At 37.7% G+C, this 21117-nt stretch overlaps 2 protein-coding genes across 11 annotated transcripts in view; both read right to left on the reverse strand.

Annotated features, from left to right (window-relative positions):
* Positions 1-2957: 2957 nt before the first annotated feature.
* LOC133638712 (zinc finger protein OZF-like) lies at positions 2958-10582 on the reverse strand. Its single transcript, XM_062031584.1, has 3 exons — positions 10392-10582; positions 9871-10189; positions 2958-5702 (listed from the first exon to the last, which is right to left on the reverse strand). The coding sequence occupies exons 2-3, from the start codon at positions 10046-10048 to the stop codon at positions 4510-4512; spliced, it is 1371 nt and encodes a 456-aa protein (XP_061887568.1). The 5' UTR covers positions 10049-10189; positions 10392-10582; the 3' UTR covers positions 2958-4509.
* A 1083-nt stretch (positions 10583-11665) lies between these two features.
* The window catches only part of tjp2a (tight junction protein 2a (zona occludens 2)), a 100763-nt gene continuing 91311 nt past the window's right edge, over positions 11666-21117 (reverse strand). For 6 of the 10 annotated variants that reach the window (XM_062031595.1, XM_062031591.1, XM_062031589.1 and 3 more), the window contains 5 exons: positions 19087-19287; positions 18740-18754; positions 18487-18564; positions 12909-12994; positions 11666-12827 (listed from right to left, as the gene is read on the reverse strand). In XM_062031595.1, the coding sequence (XP_061887579.1) occupies positions 12674-12827; positions 12909-12994; positions 18487-18564; positions 18740-18754; positions 19087-19287 (534 nt within the window). In that variant the 3' untranslated portion in view covers positions 11666-12673. The remainder of the gene's footprint in view (positions 12828-12908; positions 12995-18486; positions 18565-18739; positions 18755-19086; positions 19288-21117) is intronic. The other 4 variants (XM_062031598.1, XM_062031592.1, XM_062031596.1 and 1 more) reach the window with 1 other exon arrangement.

Consider the following 21117-nt stretch of genomic DNA (forward strand, 5'->3'; position numbering starts at 1 on the left):
GGTGTGACGTCACCAAAGAACCTGAGCCTATTTCTACACACACAGTGTAGATAAAAGAATGCAAATCTGTTATTTTCATCACCTCGTTGCATGTTTTGGTCGCCCATGATTATTTCAAAACTGATATGCTTAAGATTATGAGTAAAAATAAAAATAAAAACATGACAACTCCACTGAAATGCTGACAGAACGTAGTATGAATGTAAGAATAGTTTGAATGTTGGAATGTTGAAGTGTTTGAATTTTCAGGTTAAACAGAATTTGGTTTGGAACTTGGGAAAGTGTTAGTTTGAATGTCCAGAATGAGTGGAATGTGTTGGAATGGTTTGAATAGGTTGAAACATGTGGCAATTGTGCAACTTGGAAAAATGTCCCATTCATTTCAAAAGGAACTTCCTGGAAATTTGAGAATTTGGGGAAAATGAAATGATTAGCAGCATGAATGTCCTGAATGAGCTGAAATGGTTTGTGTTGGAATTGTATAGATCGGTCAAGAAATGTTGAAGTCGGAACATGTTGAATTGAGAAATGGTACTACGGAATTCCTGGAATTTTTCCAGTTAAAAAAAACCTCTTCGGTTTTTTTGTCCTAATTAAGAGGAATGTTTTGACAGTGGAACCGTTGAAATGCGTTACAAAATGTGGGAGAAGTAGTCGCCAGAAAAAAGGGCTTTGGAAAACCAGGAATTCTGGAAAATCCTGGAATTTTTTAAAAAACTTGTAAAAAGGGTAGTTTGAATTTCCAGGATGGTGGAATGTGTTGAAGGTGGTATGGTTTGAATCAGTTAAAAAATGTGGAAGTAGTGGAATTTTGATAAAAAATGGCCAACTCATTTTTAATGAGAAAAATGTCCCGGAAAACCTGGAATTCTGGGAATTTTTAGAATTTGTCAAGGGAAAGCCCGCGATTCCCGAATAGGCTAAGCAGTTTGAAGTTGGAACAGTTTGAATCGGATGAAAAATGTGGAAGGTGGAGAATAATAATAATAATAATACATAGATGAATCTTGGCGAAAAAAAACCATGTGTGTGTGAATGCTTTGGAGCATTCACACAATTAATGTAAAGTGAATTATATTTATATAGCGCTTTTTCTCTAGTGACTCAAAGTGCTTTACATAGTGAAACCCAATATCTAAGTTACATTTAAACCAGTGTGGGTGGCACTGGGAGCAGGTGGGTAAAGTGTCTTGCCCAAGGACACAACAGCAGTGACTAGGATGGCGGAGGCGGGGATCGAACCTGGACCCCTCAAGTTGCTGGCACGGCCACTCTACCAACCGAACTATACCGCCCCATTAATATGCAGTAAGACTGAGAAAAAAATAATACAATGGAAAGTGAATTGAGACCGCTTCTTACTGGAGTGGAGGTACTGCTGTGTATATATATATATAAATATATATATATATATATATATATATATATATATATATATATATATATATATATATATATATATATATATATATATATATATATATATATAATATATATATTCTCCTCTTATAGATCATTTTTACAGCTGTCAAAATTAATGAGTTAACTCATGTGAGTATTTAATAATCACGAACAAATATATATTGCATTCATCATAAATATACGCTGATTAACCACACCATTTATTTTGACCGTACTGGCTACTTTACCTCAACTGGTTAACTGAAAGGTTATTTATTATACAGTCAGTTATCGGGTCAATGCATACACCAGAGTAAAGATGAGTGAGGAGACTTCGACCGGTGCACTCGCTGGCAAACTTAACCTCCTAGACCAGACCTGGGCAAATTAAGGCCCGGGGGCCACATGCGGCCCGTTAAGCTTTTCAATCTGGCCCGCCGGAAATTCCCAAATAATTTTTTTAGATCTTTAAGATGGAAAGTGAAGCTGCCATTTTGATGTGCAGTGATGTTTTCTAATGACCATAAGTCTTGAACTATACAAAGTATTTCAATGGTTGGAATCTGCACTTTTGCATGATATACTAGTTACTATGGTCATCTAAGTAGTTACTATGGTAATCTACGTCACAGCAGCTCAGACCAGGCACCAAGCAGTGTGTGTGGGGAGCGTTTCCACAGAGTGTTTCCAGAGCGGCCAGCCTGAGATTTTTACAACAAAGTTCTAAAGCTTAGTGATATATCAGATTGTAGGTGTTTTTTTTACCCTTCACGTTCATATTTCGCTGTGTTTGTTGCATTTTTGTTGCGTTTCGCATGATTCCAAAACAGGTCACTCGAGACGGGGTGTGACATTCATATGTTGTCAATATTCAGTGTTTTATCAATCATAGAAAAAAATAAAATTACATTTACATTACAGACATTATTGTGAGGTTTTGTATTAGCGTTCCTAAAAATAGATATACCGGCCCCCAAGACACATTTTTTTTCTCTAAATTTGGCCCCCCGAGTCAAAATAATTGCCCAGGCCTGTCTTAGATGGACCTTGCGTGCACATATGTGCATCACATTTTTAATTTTGTAGACCAGAATTCAACTTTTTCCCAACAATACCCTGGTTTCTACTTAAGAGCAGAGGAAGAGAAGAGTATACCACATCACATGTTAGAAAAAAAAATACAAAGAAAGTTCAGAATTTTCTGTGTTTTTATACTCATTGGGGGTACAAAGAGCCCAAATTTCCAAGATTTAAAAAAATGCATGCCACACAAGAGATTGGGTCTTGGAAGGCTATTATATAAAAATTTTACAAATTTTGGGGCAAATGAGTGACGTGCATTTAAGTAAAACATTTTTTTAAAATTCCTGGATAACATTCTGACATTGAAATAGGCTTTGTGTCTAAATATTATTTTTTTGAAGTTAATTTAAAATATGCAAGTGAGTAATAACCTGTGACTAAGCATTATTAATCCAAATTCAACAGTATGACTAATCTAATTTAAAAAGTTAATAATTTGACAATGCTAGTAATTTTATATCCCAAAAACAATAACAATAAAAAATATATCACAATTTTTTTTTCTTCTTCTAAAAAAACATCCAAAAAAAGTACATATACACACCTTAAATGAATGTTGATTCTCAAATATTTTCTCATTTTATTCCTAAAACACATATTTCATATACAAAAAGGACAAGACAATTAAATACCCAAAAACATGAATTTTTGGTTTTAGACAGTTTATACTAGAATAGATAGAATAGAAAAGAAAGTACTTTATTGATCCCTGGGGGAAATTCAGCACCACAGTTCGCTCACAATAGACAATAATAATAATCTAGTATAATAATATAATAATAATAATACAATCTAGTAATAATACTAGATCAGGGGTTTTGAAAGTGGAACTGCACTTATTATTTCAGAATTTTGCCTATCGTTCACAATCATTATGAGAGACAAAAAGACAAAATAAATATTAAAAAAAACATTGCAGTTCCACTTTAACCTTTTTGACCCAGGGGTCCAACTTTTCCACAAGAGTGGCCCCGGTTTGTAGATAACCGTTTGTTTGGTCGTTCTTTTAATCCAAACAAAACAAGTTCCTTTAATGGGCACCAATTTTCGAGTTTTGTTGGTTTAGCTTACATTGTGCTTTCTGTCTCTGCTACATTGTTGATATACATGCTCCCGCAGTAAAGTTTTTTTTAAGAGACTTAAAAAAGTAGCATCATTGCTGCAGCAATAAACTATCGGACACCTGACCAATACAGTAACTCTTCTGAGGAAGACAGTTGAAAAATGTCAAAGTAAAATAGTCCAACTATCGTATCAAAATCTGATCTGACTGGAAGAAACTGCAGAGTATGTTTAACATGAAGACATAATGAGCCTTTTTGAGCTTTAAGCACTAAAAGCAACTCAAAAATTGTTTAGTGATGAGTACCTTTTACATTTGAACTGATACAGTACCATATCCTGTTACATGGGAATTGATACCGGTTCTCAATTGTGCCAATGTTCGATGAGTGTTCATGTGCTGATAAATGTCAATTTGCTTCATAATAAAACATTTTTTTTAATTTAATATTCAACGGTGAGCTGATGATTATTGTGTTGTCCAGTTTTTTAATTTTTTATTACACTTCTGAGTATATTTTGCAAGTGCGCATTCATTTCAGTTTCTCCTCGGTGTGTTGCCGTAGTCTGAATGTAGTCTTTGTCATTAAGTTAAATGTGCCAGTCTTGTCTTTTTTCGAGTCCAACAAAGTGATCCTACTGTAGATATTGTACTTATCACAAACCAGCTGTTTAATTGTAACATACATCTTAGTTGTACTTTCCATTACCAGATTTGGAGGTGTTGAAATTGCCATGTAAAATCACTAATGCTAATCAGTAGCATGTATATGGCACATCCAATGTAAATTAGCATCGACTCATGTCTTTTTAAGAGTGGAGCCTTACTATTGAGTGCTTGCCATCAGGCATGCTTGCTTTGTTGGCATGGAAAATTACATTACCTAGAGACAGACCGCTATGAATGCAAGTCTGCAACTAGACATAACAACCATGCAACAAAAGGTATGGTACCATTTGATTTTACATGAATTGAATTTGGTCAGCACCTCCAAAAGTATTGAATTCAGTACACATCCCTACGTTTGTGTGTATTCTCATGTGTGACAGCAATGTTGCATTAACAGAGAATCGTTTACCACAAACCGGACAACAAAAAGGTTTTTCTCCAATGTGTGTTCTCATATGTGATTCCATGTTCGTTATTTCAGAGAATCTCATACCACAAACTGAACAATTTAGAGGTTTTTCTCCTGTGTGTGTTCTCATGTGTGTTACCATGTTAGTTTTCCCAGAGAATCTTTTACCACAAACTGGACAACTGAAGGGTTTTTCTCCTGTGTGTGTTCTCATGTGTGTTACCATATTTGACTTTTGAGTGTAATGCTCACCACAAATTAAACAGCTAAAAGGTTTTTCCCCTGTGTGTGTTCGCATGTGTGAAAGCATATTTGCCTTGTGAGAGAATCTTTTACTGCAATATGAGCAACTAAAGGGTTTTTCTCCAGTGTGTATCCTCATGTGTGATACCATGTTTGATTTTTGAGAGAATCTTTCACTGCAAACCGAACAGCAAAAAGGTTTTTCTCCTGTGTGTGTCAGCATGTGTTGAGCCAATTGAGGCTTTTTACAAAAGGTTTTAGGACAAATAGAGCAAACAAAGGGTTTTTCTCCTGTGTGTGTTCTCATGTGTGTTAACATATTTGCCTTATGAGAGAACTGTCTACTACAAACCAAGCAACTAAAAGGTTTTTCTCCTGTGTGTGTCCGCATGTGTCGAGTAAAATAACTCTCAGAGCTAAATCTTTTACCACAAACAGAACAGGTCAGACATTCTTTACCTGTCTTTTGTTCTAAGAGTTCAGGTTCTTTGCTGTCCATGTGAGTCCTCATATCGGCTTCATAGTCTGGATCGCTGCTCAAAAGTTCCTGGGTGTCGCACCTGTCTTCACTGTCAGGAAAGTGTAACATTGTGTCGTCACTGTCTGATAGTGGAGCTAAGAAGTTGTGGATTTGTGGTTTGTTTTCTTGGTCTTCAGACTTCACAGAGACAGCAGTCAGTGGCAACTTAGTGACAAAAGCCTCCTCCGACCCAAGAAGACACTCTTCTTCCTGGGCAATGCAAAGTTCATCCTCTTTTTTAATGTTGGGAGGCTTTAAAGCCTCCAGCAGCTCAGGTGGACATTCTTCTTGACAACCAATCAGCTCATGGAATTCTGCAGGACACAGACAAGAATCATTATGTCAGCTTATTTTAGTTAAGACAATGTTGTCTTGTTTGAGGCCACAATAATTGGGACATACCACCGAACAAGTTCACTTTTCTTGGTGTAACTCTAAAAATAAATGAAAATTTCCTTTTTTTTCCAAACTAAATGTGATAATACACATATTAAACTACTCAAAATGTGTATTGCCCCATCCCAAGCAACTTTTTTTTCATTTTGTACAATGTTTCTAAACTGAAGATGGCTCATTGGAATAACAGGAGTGACTTTTTAACATAGAATTTGCAAAAATATGAAATATAGCCACATGGAATTGATCACAAAAAGCCGCTGCCTGACCAGGGCTCTGAAAATCTGCAGAGACTCCTCCCACCCCCACCAAGGACTGTTTTCACTGCTGGACTCTAGAAAGAGGTTCCGCAGCCTCCGTAGCAGAACCTCCAGGTTCTGTAACAGCTTCTTCCCTCAGGCCATAAGACTCTTGAACGCATCATAATAATCCCCTCAATTCCCCCCAAAAATGGATTAACTCTCTGGGATATAAAAGACAATATAACATACATCCATAAACGTGGATGCATATGCCAAAGTGCAATATATTTATCTGTACAGTAATCTATTTATTTATATTTGCACCTTATTGCTATTTTATCCTGTACTACCATGAGCTAATGCAACGACATTTCGTTCTTATCTGTACTGCAAAGTTAAAATTTGAATGACAATAAAAGGAAGTCTAAGTCCAAGTCTAAATGTTGACACTAAGCAAGTTAGTGATTCAGCAACATATATTTTTCAATAAACTTAGGTAACAGGACTGTGCTGAGAGTTTAAGCAACACCCAAGTTAAAATACACAACAAAATAAGTGAGTAAACTTATTTTTATCCATCCCGTGACCAACAGAATATCTGAATGTTATTTTCACATTGTTCAAGGTAGTTAACATTATCTTTGAAATCATATTTAACAACCATGCAATCAGATCAATGTGCCGGACACTTTGCTGAATAAAAAAACATGTTCAGTTAATTTCATGGTGCATTCCTAAATTTGACTTCCTGGAGACACAAATGGCACCGATCCAGTGGAATTGGCCAACTACAAAACCAGTGAAGTTGGCGCGTTGTGTAAATTGTAAGTAAAAACAGAATACAATGATTTGCAAATCCTTTTCAACTTATATTCAATTGACTAGATTGCAAAGAGAAGATAGTTAACGTTCGAACTGGAAAACTTTGTTCTTTTTTGCAAATATTAGCTCATTTGGAATTTGATGCCTGCAACATGTTTCAAAAAAGCTGGCACAAGTGGCAAAAAAGACTGAGAAAGTTGAGGAATGCTCATCAAACACTTATTTGGAACATCCCACAGGTGAACAGGCTAATTGGGAACAGGTGGGTGCCATGATTGGGTATAAAAGCAGTTTCCATGAAATGCTCAGTCATTCACAAACAAAGATGGGGCGAGGGTCACCACTTTGTGAACAAATGTGTGAGCAAATTGTCGAACAGTTTAAGAACAACATTTCTCAACGAGCTATTGCAAGGAATTTAGGGATTTCACCATCTAAAGTCTGTAATATCATCAAAAGGTTCAGAGAATCTGGAGAAATTACTGCACGTAAGCGATGATATTATGGACCTTCGATCCCTCAGGCGGTATTGCATCAAAATGCGACATCAGTGTGTAAAGGATATCACCACATGGGCTCAGGAACACTTCAGGAAAAACACTGTCAGTAACTACAGTTGGTCGCTACATCTGTAAATGCAAGTTAAAACTCTACTATGCATTCTGTGGTCTGACGAGTCCACATTTCAAATTGTTTTTGGAAACTGTAGACGTCATGATTGTTATAGGCGCAAAGTTGAAAAGCCAGCATCTGTGATGTTATGGGGGTGTATTAGTGCCCAAGACATGGGTAACTTACACATCTGTGAAGGCACCATTAATGCTGAAAGTTACATACATGTTTTGGAGCAACATATGTTGCAAGCAACGTTATCATGGCCGCCCCTGCTTATTTCAGCAAGACAATGCCAAGCCACGTGTTACAACAGCGTGGCTGCATAGTAAAAGAGTGCGGGTACTAGACTGGCCAGCCTGTAGTCCAGACCTGTCTCCCATTGAAAATGTGTGGCACATTACAAAGCCTACAAATACCACAACGGAGACCCCGGACTGTTGAACTACTTAAGCTGTACATCAAGCAAGAATGGGAAATCCTTCCACCTGAAAAGCTTCAAAAATTAGTCTCCTCAGTTCCCAAACATCTACTGATTGTTGTTAAAAGGAAAGGCCATGTAACACAGTGGTAAAAATGCCCCTGTGCCAACTTTTTTGCAATGTGTTGCTCTCATTAAATTCTAAGTTAATGATTATTTGCAAAAAAGAATACATTTTCTCAGTTCAAACATTAAATATCTTGTCTTTGCAGTCTGTTCAATTGAATATAAGGTTTTGCAAATCATTGTATTCTGTTTTTATTCAAGAATTGTGCCAACGTCACTGGTTTGGGGTTTTGTACATACATAATACTTCTAAGAAGAGAAATAATAATTATGATGAGAGAACCCGTTTTTGATTTAATAGATACAACGTTTGATTGATTGAAACTTTTGTTAGTAGATTGCACAGTACAGTACATATTCCGTACAATTGACCACTAAATGGTAACACTCGTATACGTTTTTCAACTTGTTTAAGTCAGGGTCCACTTAAATTGATTCATGATACAGATATATACTATCAAATATATACTAACATCAAAATACAGTCATCACACAAGATAATCATCAGAGTATATACATTGAATTATTTACAATCCAGGGTGTGGGATATGGAGGGAGGGGGGGTTAGGTTTGGTTGGTATCAACACTTCAGTCATCAACAATCAGCATTAACAATTGCATCATCAGAGAAATGGACATTGAAACAGTGTAGGACTGACTTGGTAGGATATGTACAGCAAGTAGTGGACATAGAGAGAGAGATCAGAAAGTGTAAGAAAAAGTGTCTACATTTGATTATTTACAATCCGAAGAGGTATTTTGTGGAAGGGAGGGTGTTAGTTGAGGGTTGTAGTTGCCTGGAGGTGTTCTTTTAGTGCGATTTTGAAGGAGGATAGAGATGCCCTTTCTTTTACACCTGTTGGGAGTGCATTCCATATTGATGTGGCATAGAAAGAGAATGAGTTAAGACCTTTGTTAGTTCGGAATCTGGGTTTAACGTGGTTAGTGGAGCTCCCCCTGGTGTTGTGGTTATGGCGGTCATTTACGTTAAGAAAGTAGTTTGACATGTACTTCGGTATCAGGGAGGTGTAGCGGATTTTATAGACTAGGCTCAGTGCAAGTTGTTTTACTCTGTCCTCCACCCTGAGACAGCCCACTTTGGAGAAGTGGGTAGGAGTGAGGTGTGATCTGGGGTGGAGGTCTAGAGGTAATCTGACTAGCTCGTTTTGGGATGTTTGGAGTCTTGATCTGAGGGATTTGGAGGTGCTAGGGTACCAGGAGGTGCATGCGTAATCGCAAAAGGGTTGAACAAGAGTTCCCGCTAGAATCCTCATGGTGCTTTTGTTGGCCAGAGAGGAAATTCTATAGAGAAATCTCGTTCGTTGGTTGACCTTTTTGATTACCTTGGCTGCCATTTTATCACAGGAAAGATTAGCCTCTAGAATGGAACCTAGGTAGGTGACCTCATCTTTCCTGGTGATAACAATGTCACCCACTTTTATAGTGAAGTCATTGACTTTCTTAAGGTTGATGTGGGACCCAAACAGGATGGATTCCGTTTTACTCAAGTGTATGGATAGCTTGTTGTCAGCGAGCGAGGTGCAAGTTCTACAGAGTTCGGCACTATTCAATTGAATATACGTTGAAAGGGATTTGCAAATCATTGCATTCTGTTTTTATTTACGAATTACACAAAGTTAAAGTAAAGTTAATGTACCCGTGGTTTGAACTCACAACCTACCGATCTCAACGTGCCAACGTCACTGGTTTGGGGTTTTGTACATCCATAATACTTCTAAGAAGAGAACTAATAATTATGATGAGAGAACACGTTTTTGATTTAATAGATAGAACGTGTTAATGTTGTCTCCCAGGTTCTGTGTATAAATATAGAAAAGGTGCAGTAAAAGATGAACAACATACCTTCAACATGGGTCGCAACTTGTGTACTGCAAACAGCTTCCCGTTGTTGTCGATGTCTCTCGTTCGCCTCTCTCGTTCGAGAAAGTTCCTCCTCGTACGACGCAATCGTTCCTTCGAACAGTCTGAATATTTCATCAGCTGCCGACATCAGCCTCTCTCTTATGAACTCTTTCAACATTCTCAACGTTCATGCGGCGGAAAACAAGCTAAATGTTTTCGAACGTCAGCAGTTTTCTTCTTCGCTGGAGGTTTTACTACAGCGAAGCATCCACTACGTCAAAGTGCTGCCACCCTGCGGCGAGGTTAAAATCGACTCAAGCTGTTGGAAGAAAGGATCATGTTTCCTTGTTGTTGTAGTACATATAAATATTTATTCAGGAACACAGGCTGCATCGCAGTAAATTCTAACATCAAAAGTGACACATATAGAGATGTGCGAGTCATAAACGAGTCGTACAAACCCGCTTTTTTACTGAATTTAGACTCACGGTTACTTGTCTCTTTTCACGTTGTTAACTTACCTGCTTTCGCTGCTCCAAACAGATATTGTCGTCGCACACGGACCAAAAAATGACGGGTGTATTATATACACGCAGTGACTTCTTTTTAGTTGTGTGTTAAAACCACTGAGTCAATCCACGCGAAGAAAAAGAGAATGTTATTCCTCTTACGTTGCCAAAGTAAAGATGGCGGGGCTTAATACCGCTTTGTCAATATTTCGCCCCTGCCTGATTAATTTGCGCATGCGCGACATTTTAGCCACTTCCGTTTCCTTTATTATCAAATGATATCATATATAAATATGTATATACACATTGTTCCATCCATCCATCCATTTCCTACCGCTTATTCCCTTCGGGGTCGCGGGGGGCGCTGGAGCCTATTCATTATTCAAATTTGAAGCTTTTCATTTTAGCCAAGACTGGGTGGTTACATGGCAGTAACTAAAAAAAAATTGCATTACACGCTAATAATAATTGAAGCGTTTAAGCGTTTATCAACCATCCATTTTTCTACCGCTTGTCCCGTTTGGAGTCGCATGTTTAATTTGTCGAAAATTATTTTGCTGTATAAATAAATTTGATGCACATACGAAATTATTTTTTGCAATATATTATGGACGTTATTGTGAGTCTTTATAGAATAGAATAGAATAGAATAGAAAGTACTTCATTGATCCCTGGGGGAAATTCAGCACCACAGTTCGCTCACAAATAATAATGAATAATATAAATAATATAATATATTATATGAATAATATAAATATATTCTACATTTAAGTGCAGTCAAGAAGGAACATACGTATTATACAGTCTGATGGCTGTCGGTATGAAGGACCTCCTGTGTCGTTCCGTGTTGCATTTTGAAAGCTTTTTTTTTTTTGACACTGAGTTTATGTAACTGAATTTTTTGCGTTTGAATTTTTTTTTTTTACATCACTGATTTTTTTCTTTACATCAAACCATGCACGTGTTTGAAAATTCAGCGTTTTAAAATTAATTGTATAAAACGTCGTTGTTTAAAAATGCAGTGTTTACAAATTCAGTATAATAAAAATCCGGGTTTAAAAATTCAGTGTATATAAAATCAGCGTAAAAAAAAAAAGCTTTCTTAATGAAGACACAAATTAACCTCCGAATAAAGTTGTTTGCGCATACGCAGACAGATACTGATTTATGGGGTGTGGTGAGTGCAGCATCCGGGTACTGGCAGTGTACTGCGTTTAGGCGTGGTAGTTACACTTATGCACTCAAAATGCAAAGTGCGCGAATTGAAACACAGCAACACAACAATATGTAGAAAAAAAAACGTTTATTTGAAATCCCCCATCAAACATATATTTAAGATAAAACTACCATGATTGTCTCATAACATATACAATTGATAACCATAACAGAATATTGTTCTTTGTTATAAAAACAGCAAGTATGTAGTTGCAAGCAGATACGAAAATATACTTTATGCCCAATAATTCAACCTAAAGATCTTCCATATTGACTTAGTTCTGTGCATTCCAACACAAACAAACCAAATGCATTTATTCAGTATGGTTAGATTCTGCATATTTTAATTGCATCCCCCCTAGTCGTTGATTTTTAATTAATTATAGGACCAATAATAGAAGTTCCAGTAAATTAAAATGACTCAAATTGGATCATTTTGAAGCGGCTGAGGTTCAGTCACATTATGAATAATTTGTGCTTTTTATGACAAAGGCACTTAAACATGTGCTTCACAGAGAAGTAAAAGTACACACAAAACACGACACGTTCTACATATCAAATCAAACGCGCGACAAAATCATGAACAAAAACCTTAATTACTTTGAACAGACTTGGAGATTCCCAAATTTGAGGTTCGTACAAAATACATATATTTACATTTTCTATCTAAAAAAAACTGAGCACAAAGAGCAACGTGATTTTGTGTGTGTAAGAGATGACAACCCAAAAAAAACACAAAACAGATGTTTGACTCTTAACTAAATAATGTTTGAAAAGAACATGAAAAAAATTACAATACACATATATATATGCCTGTATATATATATATATGCGTGTGTGTATATATATAGATATGCATACATATACATATATGTACATACATACATACACATATGTACATACATACACATATATATGTACATACATACACATACATATATGTACATACATACACATATATATGTACATACATACAAATAAATACATAAATATACACACACATATATATATATACCTACATATATATCTAATATGTCATTGTGTAATGAAGTAATGATGATGCCATGTGTTTTTTTTTACTACAACTCTGTGTCCTTGTATTTCTGAGTGTTGTAATATCCTCTCTTGTTGCTGTCAGCCAGCTGTCTGCGGTACTCTGCCTCATCTTCATCATGTCTGTTCTCAGAATACTGCTGCCTGGATGGAGCCTGTGGCTCAGGATTGGAGCTGGAACTGCGATATAACACACACACACATCACAGAGTAAGTAAAGGAAAGAGCTGCACATTTCTGACAATGAACACAAACTCTCACCCTATAGGCTGAGGACGGTTGAGATTTGGTTTGGGTAATTTCATGGGGATGGCGTAGATGTCCGGATGCTTCTGAGCGATTTCCAACTGTATAGCGAAAGCACACAGACCCAAATATGTCAGAACAACTCTAAGATCAAACACCACTTCTGCATGGAGTCATAGGCTCTGTTTCAACTTGCACACTTACATACGATAGTACAAAACCCAAAACCAGTGAAGTTGGCATGTTGTGTAAATAGTAAATAAAAACAGAATACAATGAATCGCAAATCCTTTTCAACCTATATTCAATAGAATAGACTGCAAAGACAAGATACTTCACATTTAAACTGGTAAACTTTGTTATTTTTTGCAAATATTAGCTCATTTGGAATTTGATGCCGGCAACATGTTTCAAAAAAGCTGGCATAAGTGGCAAAAAAGACTGAGAAAGTTGAGAAATGCTTATTTGGAACATCCCACAGGTGAACAGGCTAATTAGTAACAGGTGGGTGCCATGATTGGGTATAAAAGCAGCTTCCATGAAATGCTCAGTCATTCACAAACAAGGATGGGGTGAGGGTCACCACTTTGTGAACAAATGCGTGAGCAAATTGTCAGAGAGTTTAAGAACAACATTTATCATTTCTCAACAAGCTATTAGGAATTTCACCATCTACAGTCCGTAATATCATCAAAAGGTTCAGGGAATCTGGAGAAATCACTGCACGTATGCAACAAGGCCGAAAACCAACATTAAATGCCCGTGACCTTCGATCCCTCAGGCGGTACTGCATCAAAATGCGACATTGGTGTGTAAAGGATATCACCACATGGGCTCAGGAACACTTCAGAAAACCACTGTCAGTAACTAAAGTTTGTCGCTACATCTGTAAGTGCAAGTTAAAACTCTACTATGCAAAGCCAAAGCCATTTATCAACAACACCCAGAATCGCTGGGCCTGAGCTCATCTAAGATGGACTCATGCAAACTGGAAAAGTGTTCTGTGGTCTGACAAGTCCACATTTCAAATTGTTTTTTGAAACTGTGGATGTCGTGTCCTCTGGACCAAAGAGAGAAAGAACAATCCGGATTGTTATAGGCGCAAAGTTCAAAAGCCAGCATCTGTGATGGTATGGGGGTGTATTAGTGCCCAAAGCACAGGTAACTTACACATCTGTGAAGGCACCATTAATGCTGAAAGGTACATACAGGTTTTGGAGCAACATATGTTGCCATCCAAGCAGTGTTGGGACTAACGCGTTACAAAGTAACGCGTTACTGTAACGATGTTAGTTTCGGCGGTAACTAGTAATCTAACGCGTTATTTTTTTATATTCAGTAACTCAGTTACCGTTACTACATGATGCGTTACTGCGTTATTTTACGTTATTTTTTATGTAGTATTGGCTAGAAACAGATGCGCTGCGGTGTCGTTCTTCTAAATCTTCCTCTGTCACAAGCCGGAGAGAAAAAAAGAGCCGTGTGTGTGTGTCTGGGTGTGGGTGTGGGTGTGGGAAGGAGAGGGACACACGTGATCCGCGGTTTGATATATAAAACAAAACAAAAAGGTTGTTCGCATGCACGTTCAGTCCACACACAGCGTGGTCATGGCGAGTGGAGTAACGGAAGAGCTTGAACGCCCGGCGCCATTTAATCGGTGTGTTTATAGGTGCAGACTCCGTTGTGCAAGACGAGGCTTTTAAACACATGCTGAACGTGCTTGAGCCACGTTACGACATCCCGTCGCGCACCCACTTCAGCGATAAGATTGTGCCAGATCTTTATGAGCAGGAGAAGAAAAAAGTTGGGGATGATGAACTATCCCGAGCATCATCTGTTGCGCTCATGACAGACTGGTGCACGTCCAGGGGAACAATGTGACGATAAGCGCTCACTTCATCACAGCAGACTGGCAGATGAGAAGACACGCCCCCTCTACGAGAGTCACCTTGCGCAGGTACTGACACAAGCAGTGGAGGAATGGAAGATAAAGATATCCCAGTCACAAGTGATAATGCCAAAAGACACATAAATGCAGTGAATGAGGCAGGACTGGGACCACAGGTAGGTGCTTTGCACATGTAGTGAATTTGGCATCACATCTCAGTCAAAAGAATGGATCAGGAAGGAGGTTTCCTAGCACAACAGCTGCTCATGTACTTAAGACAAAGCAAGAAATGCTAAAGCTGCCTACTCATAAAGCTCATACATGATGTCCCAACGAAGTGGAACTCCACTTATGATATGTTGGAGCAGCAGGCAGCTATATACTCTGCATTGACCCACAAGACCCTGAAGGCAAATGTCAAAGACATCATCAACTTGTCTGATGATGATGTGAGAGTGGCAGAGGAGGTCCTCCAGGTGCTTAAACCCCTCAAAAGTGTTACATCTCCACTGAGCAATGAAACTTCACCATCTGTGTCAATGATCCTGCCACTGAAAACAAGGATTCTACAATCCATGACTCCAAGTGTGGAAGACAGCAGCATCACTCCAGATGTCAGGCTTTATTTCACTATCTATGTTTCAAGGAAGATGATGTGCCTTCTTATGTTGCACTTTAACTTGTTTTTTTTATTAATGGTCATTGGTCCAAGTTTAAAGAAAGGAGAAATGCCTTTTTATGTTGCACTGTTTTTCATTAATAAAATTTAAATAAAAATGCATGTCAAGTTGATCAACAGATTGTATTATTCTCCAGTGCAATAACAGTACTGAAATGAAGGCTAAAAGGGCATTAATGGGAGCTTTAAAAAAAAAGAAGAAAAAAAGAAGTAACTAAATAGTTACTTTTCACAGTAACGCATTACTTTTTGATGTAAGTAACTGAGTTAGTAACTGAGTTACTTTTGAAATTAAGTAACTAGTAATTGTAACTAGTTACTGGTTTTCAGTAACTAACCCAACACTGCATCCAAGCAACGTCTTTTTCATGGACGCCCCTGCTTATTTCAGCAAGACAATGCCAAGCCACATTCTGCACGTGTTACAACAGCGTGGCTTTGTAGTAAAAGAGTGCGGGTACTAGACTGGCCTGCCTGTAGTCCAGACCTTTCTCCAATTGAAAATGTGTGGTACATTATGAAGCGTAAAATTGGTCTCTCTTTACTCTTTGCTGAGTGTTGTTAAAAGGAAAGGCCATGTAACACAGTGGTAAAAATGCCCCTTTGCCAACTTTTTTCAATGTGTTGCTGCCATTAAATTCTAAGTTAATGATTATTTGCCAAAAAAAATTAGTTTCTCAGTTTGAACTTTAAATATATTGTCTTTGTGGTCTATTCAATTGAATATAGGTTGAAAAGTATTTGCAAATCATTGTATTCGGTTTTTATTTACGATTTACACAACGTGTCAACTTCACTGGTTTTGGGTTTTGTATTTTGAGTGCGTCAGTACATAAGTTTGTGTGTGTCAGTAACCACATGTGCACTCAACACGCTCCAGTGTTCATCGACAATTAACCCTTGATCTCCTGAAATGTCGTAAAGACAAATAAAAACGGAAACATTTATTTCGTAGACACAATGGCAGGTGGGAGGGCATGAATCGAGAAGGAATAACAGCAGAGAGGAGGTTGGCAGACAGCACAAACAAGAATGTCCACATAAGAACATCTGTACTGGTCCATTTTGCATAGTAAGGACTTTTTTGTGGTTAACTTAAGCGACCACTTTTCAGTAATGATAAGATCCCGACAGACTTGACGAGTTGCTCCACTTAAGGCGGTTTGTTGACTGAAACAAGTTTACATTTTATTGTAAGTGGATCCCAACCAACAAACACACCGTCCGTTGTTGACAAAAAACATCCCATCAGTGTAAAAGTAGGAATTGAATACAAAATGTCTGCATTAATTCAAAATACATTACAGTGACACCTCATTTCTTATTCATTCTATGTTCAAATGTTGTGTTATCTTGCGTATCATTTCATAAAACCAAATATCCAAACAAAGGATCTATGTATTAGAGCAGTGGTCTCCAACCACCGGGCCGCACAACAACATTAATTGTGTGAATGCTCCAAAGCATTCACACAATTAATAAGGTTTTCCACACCAAAATGAATCTATTTTTATTCAACTTCTTCTTCTTCTCCAGATTTTGGTGCGCTCTACCTTCCACTTTCTTCATCCGATTCAAACCATTCCAATGGCGGGCTTTCCGTTGACATATTCCCAAAATTCCCAGAATTCAAGGTTTTCCGGAACATTGTTCCCAATTCAAAATGAATTGGCCCTTTTTCAAACTTCCACCATTTACACATTTTTCAACCGATTCAAACCATTACACCTTCAACGTATTCCACTCATCCTGGACATTGAAACTATATTTTTGTCCAAGAATTCAATTTTTTTTCAAACCCTTTTTTGACCCTTTTTTCTGGCGACTACTCCTTCCACATTTTTCAACCCATTTCAAATTCCAGGAATTCCTTATTACCATTTCTCAATTAAAGATGTTACTACTTCAACATTTCTCGACCGATTTGAAAAATTCCAACACCAACCATTTCAACTCATTCCGAAGATTCACATTTTTTTTTGCATTTTCCCAAAAATTCCCTCTTTTCCCGAAATCCCCAAATTTCAATGAAATTCCCATTGAAAAGAATGGGACATTTTTCAAAGTTCCACAACTCCCACTCAAAAGGTTCCAACTTCAAAATATTCAGCCTGTTCAAGAATTGTGTGCTCCCTTTCAAAAACTGTAAAAAAAAATCCCGGATTTCCAATAATTCTCAGTTTTTAGGGACATTGTCCCCATTCCAAAGGAATTATCAATTTTTCACTCTTTCACAATTCCAACATTTTTCAACCTATTCAAAATATTCCACCTTCAACATATTCCACTTATCCTGGACATTCAAACCAAGTCTATCCCAAGTTCCAAACCAAATTCCGGTTTTCCTGGAAGTTCAAATGCTTCAACATTCAAAACATTCCAACATTCAAACTATTTTCACATTCATACTTCATTCTGTCAGCAGTGGAGCATTCACATGCAATTCCTTCAGGAATTGCCTCATTTAGTTAATTTATAAACTACCACATTTTCTCAGACTTAACTTTCAGATTGTGGCCAAAGGCTAATTTTTTTGCTGTTTTTATCTGCCACACGTAGAAAGCTGGTCTGTGAAAGTAATGCATACATTAAAAGGTTGGGGAACCCTGTATTAGGGACTCATTCTCTCTGTGAAATAATCCACCATGGGCCAGATAAAGTAGTAAGAAGGTGAGAAACACTGTTGAACTCAAGAAAGAAGTCATACTAAAGTATAAAAATGGCATCCGTGTGGTTCTTCTCTCTCTCTGCTAATTACCATCATAGCAAACTAGATTGTTTAATAAAAGCGAAAACAGATATTAAATATTTATCTATACATTCATGATTTATTTGTATTTATCATCGTTTCATGCATATTATGCTCATTAAAATCCTTCTTCTCAATTAAAAAACATTTATTTCATATGAAAAATTGCTTACATTTTATTGTACATGTCAGTGTTCTGACCTTTCGTAAAGGATGACTAACAAAACCTGACTCACGTCAGTATGGACTCCCAATAAGTGGAGAAAACAATACTTACTCGGGCATTTTCTGCTTCCTGCAGTTCCAGGATCCTCTGAGCTTTTGCTAAGTGGTCCATCTTCTCAAAGGCTTTGATCTTCGACAAAACAAAAATGTTGAGAACATCCTTTTTAAAAAAAAAAAAAATCTACAAGTGAGGCATCTATGTATGGAACAAGCATATGAATGGAGTGAGTGGAATGGAAAGGAAGAGCAAGACATGGAAGTCATGAGTGGAATTCCCAGCTGAACGCTGATGTTACATTAATTACCTGCTGTCTGGATTGCTGTCACACGGAAGCCATGAAAGAAGTCAAGAAGTAGAAAACAAAAGAAAAAGAAGCAAAAACAAAGTAGAGAAAATAACAATTAAGGAAGTAAAGACGAAGAAAATAAGAAGGCAAGTACAGGACAAGAAGAAGAAAAAAAAGAAGTCAAATGGATAAAAATAAGAAAAAAAATAAGTAAAGAAAAAGTAAAGGGAAAAAAAAGGGGTGAAGTCGACGCATTAAGAGAGCAAGCACACAAAGGACATGTTTCAGCTGAGTGAATTAGACAGGAACGTCACATAAACTTATTGATATATTCTGTATGAGAATGACATGAGAAGAAAAGCAACCTTGCCCATGAAGGATTTGTTAGCAGGGTCGTCCTCCTCCTTCTCTGTGCTCTGCTCCTCCGATGTTTGGCTGAGGCGAGTTGGCTTCAGGGCCACTGGAGGAGGAAGTGGCTTGTTCACGCCCGCCGCATCGCTGCTGATGGTGCTGCTGGACTGTGAGTCGTAACTATGTGACGGCTCAGCCAGGGTGTGAGGCCGTACCTGTCAGAAGCACATACACTCTTATTCTGAGACATCAGAGGAAACACACATGCTTTTATTCTGATTGATCACTAAAAACACAGATGCTCTTATTCTGAAACATTATTTAGGAACACAGACGCTCTTTTTCTGAAACATCAGTAGAAGCACACATGCTCTTATTCTGAAACATATGATAAATGGGGGTTTCAAACTCATTTTAGCTCAGGGGCCGCATGGAGTAAAATCTGTGCACTTGCGGGCCGGACTATTAAAATGATGGCATTAAAACTAAAAAATTAAGACAACTTCAGATTGTTTGCTCTGTCTTACTTTGGCCAAAAATAGAACAAACACATTCTGAAAATATTACAATAAAAATGTAGAAAAAAATACCGGCAGTGGTAAAGTTTAGATCCGTGAAGGAAAGAAGAAAGTGAATGAATGTTTATAACTGAATACATTTACATATGCATAAAAATGTGTTTCCTATTGTACTATTTTTTCAATGAAGAACGTAACGTTTATGACAACCTTTTTCCAAAACACAGTATAGAATGTGAGATACTGTATAACAGGATAATTTATCATTTGTTTTCAAAACGGGTTACAAAAAAGTGGGACCCCAAAAATTTATTGTGTGACCCAATTTTTATGAGTTGATGGGGTCCCTGGGACCCCATTTTGAAAATCCCTAGCGCCAACACTGATGGGAGTATTGATGCGTGCAAAACAGCAGCAGGCAGCTGTGGCCTGCGAGCCGGTTCCAATACTAATCAAATATCATCCCGGAGGCCATAGATAATTCATTGACTTTGACACATAGGTGATAAAGTATGGGATTGCAAGCTGCAAATGGCCGCATGTTTGAAACCCCTGCACCTGAAAGAACACTAACTACAAACAACATACGACACACACAACACAAAAAGCAACTTCCTGTGATCATGCTAAATTTGTATCTTCATTTTTGACAATCCATACATGTTGACAAGCATACGTCGGACAGACCTGCAGCACGATCACCTCCTTTCTTAGAGCCATTTCTGCGCAAGTGAACGTCCTTTCTAGAGGTACTAAATAAGATGCAAAACAGTGGCCACAGAACAATTTCAGTCTTGATTAGGGATATCCGATAATATCGGACTGCCGATATTATCGTCCGATAAATGCTTTAAAATGTAATATCGGAAATGATCTGTATCGGTTTCAAAAAGTAAAATTCATGACTTTTTAAAACGCTGCAGTACGGAGTGGTACACGGACGTAGGGAGAAGTACAGAGCGCCAATAAACCTTACAGTCACATAATATCTACGGCTTTTCACACACACAAGTGAATGCAAGGCATACTTGGTCAACAGCCATACAGGTCACACTGAGGGTGGCCGTATAAACAACTTTAACACGGTTACAAATATGCGCCACACTGTGAACCCACACCAAACAAGAATGACAAACACATTTCGGGAGAACATCCGCACCGTAACACAACATAAACACAACAGAACAAATACCCAGAACCCCTTGCAGCACTAACTCTTCCGGGACGCTACAATATACCCCCCCCCACCCCCACCCACAAGAAAGTGTTTTCAAATTAGAAAAAAATAATAATATCACTCCTTTAATGCGCCCTATAACCCGTGCGCCTAATATATGAAACAAGATCAAAAATAGACGATTCATCGGCAGTGCGCCTTACAACGTTAAAAATATATCAAACAAAACTTTAACAAAAGTAATCACTGCAAAACTTGTGCGTTCTTCGACTCTGCTCCCTTGGACTGGAGTACTATATGCAAAAGCCACTTTTCTCGTCGTCGCTTTGAAAAATCTTGACATCTTTCGC

The sequence above is a fragment of the Entelurus aequoreus genome, linkage group LG21, assembly GCF_033978785.1.
Source record: "Entelurus aequoreus isolate RoL-2023_Sb linkage group LG21, RoL_Eaeq_v1.1, whole genome shotgun sequence".
NCBI classification, from domain to species: domain Eukaryota; kingdom Metazoa; phylum Chordata; class Actinopteri; order Syngnathiformes; family Syngnathidae; genus Entelurus; species Entelurus aequoreus.

Excerpts from the sequence above, each read along its gene's own strand:
- LOC133638712 (XM_062031584.1), bottom strand. The coding sequence starts at position 10,048 with ATGTTGAAAGAGTTCATAAGAGAGAGGCTGATGTCGGCAGCTGATGAA. Across the intron at positions 5,703-9,870 it reads AGTTGCGACCCATGTTGAAG|AATTCCATGAGCTGATTGGT; the intron begins GTATGTTGTTCA and ends TGTGTCCTGCAG.